This window comes from Globicephala melas, chromosome 13 (assembly GCF_963455315.2).
Source record: "Globicephala melas chromosome 13, mGloMel1.2, whole genome shotgun sequence".
Taxonomy (NCBI): domain Eukaryota; kingdom Metazoa; phylum Chordata; class Mammalia; order Artiodactyla; family Delphinidae; genus Globicephala; species Globicephala melas.
Window position 1 is genome coordinate 66,657,416 of NC_083326.1, and position 9,978 is coordinate 66,667,393.

The window sequence follows — 9,978 nt, forward strand, 5'->3', positions numbered from 1 at the left end:
GAAACCCTGCGCCTGTCCTGCCCGGGCCGGGTGCCTCCCAGGCCCTCACTGCCCCCACACCCAGCCTGGGGCTGACCCTCCATGCAGCCCTGTCTACCACTGGCTGGCACAGCAGTCCTCCACGAATTCTGGCTATGTGAAGGAATGCATGATTCCTCCCTGAGTCCCAGGCCCCCGAGACCCCAACCCCGGCCTGGTCTAGCTCCCATCCTCCCATTTTCCAGATGAGCCTAGAGCCTCAGAGAGAGTGGATGACTAGCCCAAGATAAGGACCAAGCCCACTGGCCCCATCGTTCTCTCTCCTCCCCGGGCCCCGCCTACCAGGCTCCTCACTGGAATCCTCCCAACGGGGATCATCAGCCCATTTTGTAGATATGGAAACTGAGGCTCAGGGAGGGAAGGTACCTACCCCAAGTACACAGTGAGGCAGGCAGAGCAGGATTAGGCCCCAGGTCTCTCTAACCCAGGCAGGGACCTTATGGTTTTTAACAGGCAGCCCCCAGCAGGGGCAGGTAGGTAGCAGGAGTTAAGTGCTTACCACCAAGGGAAGGATGAGACGTGATGCAGCTGAGTTGGGCCAGCCCTCCAGGTGCCCCCGCCCCCCAGTGCTCCTCCTTCCATGGAGCCACTCGATTCCTTGCCCTCTGCGCCCACAACCCTGGGCACGGCCCCTCGTCCAGGCCCTTCCTTCCTCAGGCTTCTTTTTTGGTTTTTCTTTTAGAGGAGGGTTGCATGTTTGAGTTTTCACCCCCAGGCAAGGGTTTCGCCATGAGAAAGGGAGAAGCAGATGTAGGAAGTGGACAGCAGACAGGAGACCAGCACGTGCAGAGGCTCCGGTGGGGAGGCTTGGTGTCGGGGGTTGAGGGGGGTGGACCTGAAGGAAGCGGGTGCAGATGGAAGGTGGAGCCCAAGGAGGGGAGAGGGGAGAGGGGAGAGGAGCCTGGTGAAGCTGTGGGGCCAGGCCCTGAGGGCCCTATGGTCTGGGGTAGGAAGCTCTGACCTTGTCCCAAGAGCAGTGTGGAGCCACACAAAGAGTGTGTTTTAGGAGATGCCCCCGGGGCTGCGGGAAGATGGCGTGCAGGGGCCGGAGCAGAGGGCTGGGGTGTGGGCCTGGCCAGGCCCCGGTTGGTAAGGCGGGAAGGGGGTCCTCGTTTCCTTGTGGGCAGCTGGCAGCTATCGGCCCTTGGCTGCCACCCCGAGGAATGACACAGGTGTACAAGCAAAAATAGTTTATTTGAGGACGGAAGACCCAAAATTGGGGGGCCCAGGGCTGAGGCCACAGCAGCTGCCTGGAGTTGGCACAGACGACCCCAACTCCCTAGGGAAGCCCAGCAGCAAAGAAGCCCTTCCCTGGGCCTCCTAGCTGCCTCCCCAATTTCTTGGAGGAAGGATTGTGCGACCCCCCAAGAATCATCATCATCATCATCACCATCATCATCATCTTCATCATTAGAACATGGTGAGGTTTTCAAAGTTTGGCCAGCAGTTTTCGGCGTAGTAGTTGATACTAATCGTAATAATTACTCTGACAAGCACAGTGACTGTGCCGGGCTTGGACCCACCATCCAGTGGTGAGTGGGGTCTGTGATGAGGAGAGGCAGGCAGGGACAGGAGGTGGGTCTCTCTGGGAGTCCCCATTCCAGCCTCCAAGGTGGCCCTGCAGGAAGACCCATCTCCCCCGACAGCCCCAGAGGCTGCCCACTCTCCCCGTTTTCCCATGGCCACGGGCCAAGGCTGGATTCAGGCTGAGGCAGTCCCGCGTGGTCCCTGTGCTCCCTCAGGTCTCAGAGACCCTTGCCAGGCTGGTCTCTCCGCCAGAAGCCCCGGCGGGCAGCCCAAGAAGCCACGAACTCGCAGTTGTGGTAAAGGAACATTCCTGAAAGGGTAAGCGCAATGCCCACATAGCTGAGGGTGCTGAGGCGGCTGCCAAACAGGAGCCGGGAAAGGATGAGGTTGCCCACGACAGTGAGGTTGCCCAGGACGTGGACAGTGAGGGCCGAGGTGAGGGCCAGCAGGGAGAAGCTGGCCAGGTTGTAGAGCACAGACAGGAGGCAGCTGAGCAGGATACAGACCCAGAGGCGGGAGTCGGTGGGGGCGGGCGGCGGTGCCACGCCAGCCTCCAGCACCAGGGCCGCGCCTGCCAGCAGGCAGAAGCTGGGCAGCGAGGTGGCATACAGCAGGGTCACCGCATCCAGCCTCTCCTCCTGCAGCAGGGCACCTGCAACCAGGACAGCAGCCATCAGCACCTGGCGCGAGACAACCCCCACGAGGCCAACCCGGCACAACCTCCTCCTCGGCCCATCCTCCAGGAAGCCTGCCTGCCCCAACCCCTCAGGCGGAATTAGTGGCTCCGGCTCTGTAACGAGAAGGTCACGAATCCAGAGTCAGACTGCCTGAGTGGTGACCCGGGTCGCTCCTGACTACCTGTGACCAGGCACTTAACCTCTACAGGCCTAGGTTTCCTCACCTGCAAAATCGGAGGATAATAAAACCTTAAACATGCAGGGTTGTTGTAAAGATTAAAATAGATAATGTACACAAAGCCCTTAGAAGGTAAGTGCTCAGTAAATGTAAAAAGATAAAACAAATAAGCGTTATCACCTACTCCTCCCACAGGCTGAAACAATAATCTGCTTGTGATGTCCCACTGATCAATAACCGTGGAAAAAAAAATTCTTCAGGGGCTCCCCAGGCCCTGGAGAAAAACATCCTGGGCTCTTAACCAACTTTGAAGGCCCTGAACCAAGCGGCCCGACCCACCTTTCTTGGATTCAGCCCTTCTCGCACCCTCAGCCCCACAGTGCAGCTCCCATGCCAGAGTAGGGACAGGCCACCAGCAGGCCAGTTCTGCCACTTACTAGCTATGTGGCCTTTAGCTTAAAAAAGATAGAGAGTTTGAAATAATAAAAACCGTTTGAACCAAATGTTCAATCACTTATGACCATTGGGATGACAGGGAACAACAAGGTCACTGTTTGCTCCCGGCTGTCACTCACTGTTTATCGCTGATAATCAGCATCTTTTGCTACCAACGCTGGGGCTTGTCAAGATGAATCCAGGACACAGAGGAAACCTTAGTCTTTGCGAGGGAAGAGGGGATCCTACCACCTTGCACATGTGTGCCTGTGTGTGTGTATTCATATTACCACCCAGCTGGTTCACAAAACCAGTGGTGCCCATCATAGAATCACACCCGGCTCAGATGAAATGATAGTACTTGCATGAAGGCAACGAGACAGTTTCTGTGGAGAGAGATGAGTCATGGCTCCCCATCCCCTCCCAGGGCTCTCTGAGCCTCTATGCATTTTCTGACACACACTTTCCAAAGAACCACAGAGGCGCTTACTCATAGGCTATGCTTAGACTAGGAAATCTTATTTCTCCCTCCATTTCATTCTGATGTTTTGGCTTTGTTCTCTAGGCAACAGTCCTTCTGTCAAGCATTTCTAGAAATGAACAGATAACTGGAATGCCTCCTGTTCGTCCGCTCCAAATTTAGCACCATTACGAGCTGCCTGTGGCCTGCCTGTTAAAGGTGCGATCACTGGAAGGTGTTTAGGATTTCAGGTGAACTTCACCTTTGGCAAATTTCACCCTCTGAGAGGCAGCCAGGCAGGAAGGTCCTAACTTCCTCCCCCTGCCACTTGCTCCTGTTCTGCATCCCACCCAGCCCTCTGCCTCCCTCTGCTGCAGTCCAGGGAAAGAGCAGGGATCCTCTGCCAGAGGCCACCCACCCGGGGCCCCAAAATGCCAGCCTGTCATACTGCCTCCTCAGCGACCCCTCCTCTGCCAGCTCCCACCAAACCCTGCATTTCAACCTCTCCTGGGACTTCCCTGGCGGTCCAGCAGTTAAGCCTCTGTGCTCCCAATGCAGGGGGCGTGGGGTTGGGGAACTAAGATCCCACATGCCACACGTGTGGCCAAAAACAAACAAAAAACAAACAACTTCTCTTCCTCCAAAGACACTTTTGTTTCAGCATCTGAACACGCCAAGCTTCAGTCACCTGTGGACAAATGTTCTCTAGACCCCATTCCGCTGGCTTCTGGCTTATCCCGTCTCTGCTCCGTCACGAGCTGTGTGATATGACACAAGCCGCCCTCTCTCTATGCCTGTCCTCTTGTGGGAGCATGGGCAAGGTGACAACATGCCCCTCACGGGGGCCTGTGAGGTGCTGAGCGCAGGGCCTGGAGCCCAGCAGCAACTGCTGGCCACCGCAGCTGTCACCATCCCCCACATGCTGCCCCGGCTGGCTGACACCCGTGCCCTGGCAAGCCCTGCTTCCCCCTCCCAGAACGCCCTTTCCTACTCTGGCTGTATGAAGAGCTGGGCATGGTGTGGGCACACAGTGAGGGCTCAGCAAGTGTTCGCCACTATTATTACATTATTGCCACCAGCACTGCCTGCCTCCTCCCCCAGGCAGCCTTCTCTGGTTTCCCCTAGAAGTAGCCACCCAACCACAGCTATGCCCACCTTGGCTCCAGCACTTCTCCCCTGCCTTGTGATCTCTACTTCTCCTCACCAGCCTGAGAGCTCAGTGGGCAGGGTCAGGCTGTTCCCTCATGCAGGTGGATGTAGCTGAGGACAAGTCTCAGCACACTGGCACCCCACTTCCCAGCCTTTCTGTGAGTGGGAAGGTGGCATCACTCCTCTCCCCGTGTAGCCCCCCAGGTCCACAACTGGCCCAGGAAGGAGAGAAACTGCTGGACCTGCCCGTGGCTGCTGGGCACTCCTCTTTCTGGACTTTCATCCTCTGCTCCCATGGAGTCTGCCCTCAGGGAAGGAGCTGGTGTCAGCCATTCACACGCTAGTCTAAATTTGGCCCTGATGACTTTCCTGGAAAGTCTGGCAGTAGAAACCTCCTCTTGTCCAAAACCCATCTCACCCCTTATCTCTAGTCTGTTCTTCCCCACCTCTGCTGGGCTCCCATCTCTGTTGGTGGGGCCTCCAGCCTCCTAAGCTCCCTCCTTAGCACCCTGAGCCAAGGAGTTTAACCAGCCTGCCAATTCTGCCATCAGACCATTAATAAACCCACCATTTAAGGGGTACCTTACCTGGGCCAGGCCCCAGGCTATGTGCTGGGGACATGGAGCTGCCTCAAAACCAGGCCATGCCCTCTCAGAGCTCCTGTCTGGTGGGAGGCAGACAGGTAAACAAGAGGCTATAATACAAGGCATGTGGAGTCCTGATGGAGGAAGCAGAGGATGCTGTGGGCACCTGGAGCAAGCAACCAACCTGCCTCAGGGGCAGGCAGGAGACAAGGAGAGAGCTGGCAGAGCCAAGGAGCAGCCTGATGCCAGGCACCTGCCACCCCATGTCCATGTGCCTGAGGCCTGGCCGGCCATAGCCTGTCCTGCAGGCTGGGCTCCTCCTGTGTGAGAAGCACTGGGCCTTAGCAGGCGTGATGTGAACCCTGAGGCTGGGGCCTTCCCAGCCTTCTGGCCCTGCCCAGGGCAGGGTACAAGGTCAAGTTTCCCACTGACTCATGCCCAGAGCTCAGGTCCCAGCTCTCATGTAACCTGAAGGCAAAAATAGAACTGGGCTCTGGCCCTACCTCAGGGCCCTGGAGGATGGGTACAGGGACTCTGGGTCCTGGCTCCGATGACTGTAAGGCAGGGCTGAGCTCTGACTTCAACCTTCTCTGGCTGCAGGCTGCCCTAACCCCAGCCCAGGGTCCTTGGAGCAGCCCCTTCTCTCTCCCAGGCCTGGGTCACAGGATCTCAGAGCTGAAAGGGAGGGAGACCAAGAAAGCCCTGTGACTATCAACTCTGACCTCCTCCACCAAACAGATGGGGCCCAGACAAGATCCAGATCTCCCCTTCTGCCCAAGGTTGCCCAGGAAGCACAAGCCCAGGTGTGGCTGGAACCCAGGCCTCCCCAACCTGAGTGGGCACCCTTGGGTTGAGGCAGAGAGATGGTGGAGGCTGTGACTCAAAGGACCCTCAGTAGGACAGGCAGGAAGGTGGTCTCCACCCTCAGGCAGAGTGATTTAGCAGGGTCTAGGCCTGGAGCCTCCACCTTACCCTCTGTCCAGAGCCCCCAACCCCCTTTCATCAGAGCTGAGGTCCAGAGTCACATGGACTAGGATTCCAGTCCTTAGGAGCTGTATGCCTGTGGGCAAATCATGAACCTCTCTGGGTCTCAGTTCCAGCATCTTGTAAAATGGGGATGAAGGTGGTAGTTGCCATGAAGACCCAAGGTCAACACCTAGCATGGGACCAGTTACACTGCAGCTCCCAGTAAACACCAGCCCTTCCCAGACTTAGCAAAAGCCCTCAACTTCCAAATCCCAGCTCATGGCCTTGCCCTCTTTCTCTTTCCCTAGTCTCCACTATCAGGCCTCCCTCGGGTCCACAGCCTTATGCCACATCACTTGGACGGCATGAAGTCTGCCTGCCTGGGTTCAAATCTTGCCTCTGCTGCTCACATGGCCCAGGGCAAGCCCCTCTACCTGTCAAATGGGGACAATACAGTGACTTCCTCGATCAGGTATGGAGATCCAGGCTTGACAAAACATGGACCACAGATTTATGGCAGCCAACTGGATGAAACACTGGTTGGGCCTCTAGAGCCTAAGTCTGGGGCCTGGAACTCACTGAGCGGTTGGCCCTTTCTGAGCCTCAGTTCCTGACTCTTCCCAAGCCATGCGCCTCAGTTCCTTTATCTGTAAAACTGGATAATGGCCATAGCCCCTCACAGGGCCACCCAGGCCACACTCCCACCCCGATCCCCAGCTCCTCGACCAGTGTCCTGGGTACTCACTCTGCTGGATGGACTTGAGCCCACGGAGGCAGGTGGCCGCCAGCAGGAAACCACAGCCAGCTGGGGGTGTCCGGAGCTCTCCCGCCAGGCTGCAGGCGGCCCCCAGGCAGAGCGGGCCCATGGCGGCGAACTGCAGTGGGTGGTGGCGGCGGCCGAGCAGCAGCGCGGACAGGGCCAGCGTGATCAGTGGCGTGGTGGTGGTGGCCAGCTGCGCCAGGTCCAGGGGCACAGCGCTCAGGCCCACATTGCCACAGGCCATCGAGGCGCCCAAAGTGAGGCTGAGCAGCAGCACTTGGCGGCGTGTGCGGCCGGGCATGGGGCGCCGTGCCCCCGGGTGGCATGCCAGCGCAGCTGCCAGCATGTGCAGTGCCGAGAGCAGCAGGGGCCGCCCGAAGCCGTGCACCGTGAAAATCCACTTGTTGAGGCTCGACATGCTGGCTCCCGCCAGTAGCCACACCAGCGCTGCCACGGCCACCCAGGCCCGGCCAGGCCGCCGCAGCGCCTGCGGGGTGTCAGGGGGCCACTGGGGGATCCCGGCCCACCGAGCACCGCCAGCCACCGCCACTGCCTCAGCTGAGGTCATCCTGCCGTCATGGCGCTCCCGCGGGCAGCGGCACATCCGTACCAGTGGGGCCGGGTCAGGAGGCCGGCTCCCCAGCGACCAGCTCTGGGCCACCAGAGAGCCCCACTGTAGATCCCGCTCGGTCTCAGGTGAGGACACTGCTTCTTGTGCCCGGCCTACGACAGCCGAGGTCCAAGAGCTATGCTGTGTCCCCGGCTCAGGCAGGGCAGAGCCTAGGTCGCTTCTGCTGGGATGCCAAGCTCCCTGGTGCTCAAGCCTGGCCTAGTAAGCGCCGGGCACCTCTGCCCCGTGCCAGGCGAAGTCTCCACTCTTCTCCCCTTCTAGTGCCCACGCTATGGTTACATGTAATCCTCCATCCCTTTTCTCTTCAGTCCAAACCCCAGGTCCTCCAGCGTGCTCAGGCCAGGCCTGCAAGGGCGATCCGGGCTCCCGCGCCCGGTGGTGCCGGTGGTCCCGGTGGACGGGCTCGCTACCTCCGACAGTGCCCAGACCCTGCGGCGGGCTGACGCGCCGGCCTGCGCTGCGGCCGGTGTCAGGCGGCGAGCTCGACTCAGCTCGGCTCCGGCAGGGCCTCCGCGCCAGCTCCGGCTCCCGGCGGCTCAGGCTGCGGCGGGGTCTCTCGCCAGGTTCGGGCGGAGAGCGAGGCTCCGTGCTCTAGGCCCCGCCTCCGCGGCCGCCCCTCGAGCCTCACCCGGAAAATTGGGCTGAGCCCCAGGCGCCACCTCCGTCCAGGCTCCGCCCCCGAAGCCGAGAGGGATGTCTCGCCCCTCCCCCACGCCGCCCGCTCGCAGCTCCTCCTCCATCAGCCTAGCTTTACCTCCGTCAGCAGACCTCCTCCTAGCTGGAGTGGTCAGCCTGTCTGTCCCCCCTCCCCACACCGGTGGGGGATCAGGCCCCTCCCCACGCAGCGCCAAGGCAGGCCCCCCATAGAGATGAACACAGGGCGGGAGACCCTGGGGTATCTTTCTGAGGGAGCCTAATAAAAAGCCCTAGCCTCTCAGGAGATTTCATTTTCAAGGACACCCTCCCCCCAGGAGACCTCATCCTAGGACCAGTCTCGGAACCACCCAATCTCTGGCCACAGTTATCCCGTGGGGCCTCTGCATCCGGAAGAGTTGGACCACGGGGCCCCTTAATACCCCTCCCTAACCCGAACACCTCCTCCCTCTCCCAGCCCAGGGCGGGCCCCCTCTAGGCAGGCAGAGGGAAGCTGAATCACCAAGGCCACCCACAGCTGCGGAAGCAGGGTCCCGCCGGCCAGCATCTATCCCTGGCCAGCAGCCCCTGTCCCATCCCCTGGGCACTCAGAGCTGACTCACAGCTGAAATTCCTGGGGTCCACCCTCTGCCCCCACCCCTGACAGGACAAAGAGCCCTAGGTGGGCTGGGAGCCAGAGCAGCTGCCACTATGCCTTTGCCCCTGCATCGGTGTTGGGTAAACAGCACACTCCAGAGCAGGACAGGCTGATAGGGATTCCAGGCTGGGCCCTGGCCTCTCTGAGCTCAGGAGTCCAAGTGTGCAAGAATCACTGCCCACTGTGAGCCTCTTTCCTGACGTCCAGCTTCCTTCTCTATGGAAGCTCCTTCCCACTGGGACACGGTTCACCCCTAGCCTGTCGTCTGACCAGCAAGTCCTTGATGGAGGAACCAGCAACCTGTCTGGAGGAACAAGACCGCAAAGGGAGACCGCTCATCCCGGTCCACGGCGCCCTCTGGTGGACAGAACACAGAATGGCTGCAAGTGTCCCCTAATCCCCATCACAATCCTTGGACTGGGATTAAAATTCCCCAGCCTCACTACTGTTTCAGACCTGCTGAATTCAGATACCCTCTGGTGGGCCCAGGGATGTGAATTTTTTTCATTTGCCTCTGGTGATTCTGACACCCGCATAAGCCTGCAAATCACTGCTGAATAGTCCAAACTGTAGGGCAGGAGATTTCCAGGTGAAAGACCAAAATATGCAGGTATTTAGATGGCGTTTTTCCAGGAGTGGTTGTGGGAGGGAAACTGAGCCAGCCAAGGGGGAAGCCCCCCTAGCCCCACATTTCCTGAAGAGGAGGAATCAGGGCCCCTAAGGGTTAGATTCTTTTTGAGATTTTGTCAGTTTTCCAGTTAAGCTTCCTTTAATTAAAAAAACAGCAATGAATTAAAAAATAGTAAACACCCCCCAATCTTCTAAGAGCTGAGCTACTGTGGAGTGGTAGGCAGTGTCTACACCTCCTCCAAGACTGCCAAAAAGCACTCCCACCTGCCCGGCCTGGTGAGGGGTGAGCTATGAGGAATGAGGATTAACCAAGATGAGGCCTGTGTTGGCCTTGGTGGGAGGGAGAGCGCTGTACACCCTTGTGGGGGAGTGGGGGCGAGGGGGAGGCTGAGGGCAGAGCCCAAAGCAGGGATCGTGCAGCTTGAGTGGTGGTGGGGGATTCAGACCACATCTACCTGGCTCCCGAGCCCCAGTTTTTAACCTGCCTTGACCTGCAGGCAGCAAGACTCTCCATAGGATGTTCCCTTGTGGGAGAATGGTGGGGGTGGGCACCCAGCTTCACAGAGGGCAGGGCAGCAGGGGCTCCTTCACACCCGTTGGGGTCCACCTGAATGCCCAGAGCAGCCCCGAGCAGCCTGCCCCTGCCCACAG

At 59.1% G+C, this 9,978-nt stretch overlaps 1 protein-coding gene across 3 annotated transcripts in view; it reads right to left on the reverse strand.

Moving 5' to 3' along the window:
- The window catches only part of SLC35E4 (solute carrier family 35 member E4), a 151,630-nt gene extending 143,546 nt beyond the window's left edge, over window positions 1-8,084 (reverse strand). For 2 of the 3 annotated variants that reach the window (XR_009566504.1, XR_011377966.1), the window contains exons 1-2: window positions 6,761-8,084; window positions 2,073-2,218 (exon numbers count right to left, since the gene is read on the reverse strand). Coding sequence is in view for 1 of the 3 variants with exons in the window: in XM_030860812.2 (XP_030716672.1) it covers window positions 1,785-2,218; window positions 6,761-7,379 (1,053 nt within the window). In the remaining 2 variants the exon portion in view is untranslated. Of the gene's footprint in view, window positions 1-1,214; window positions 2,219-6,760 lie in introns of those variants that run through there. The other variant, XM_030860812.2, reaches the window with a different exon arrangement.
- Between the last annotated feature and the right edge of the window lie 1,894 nt (window positions 8,085-9,978).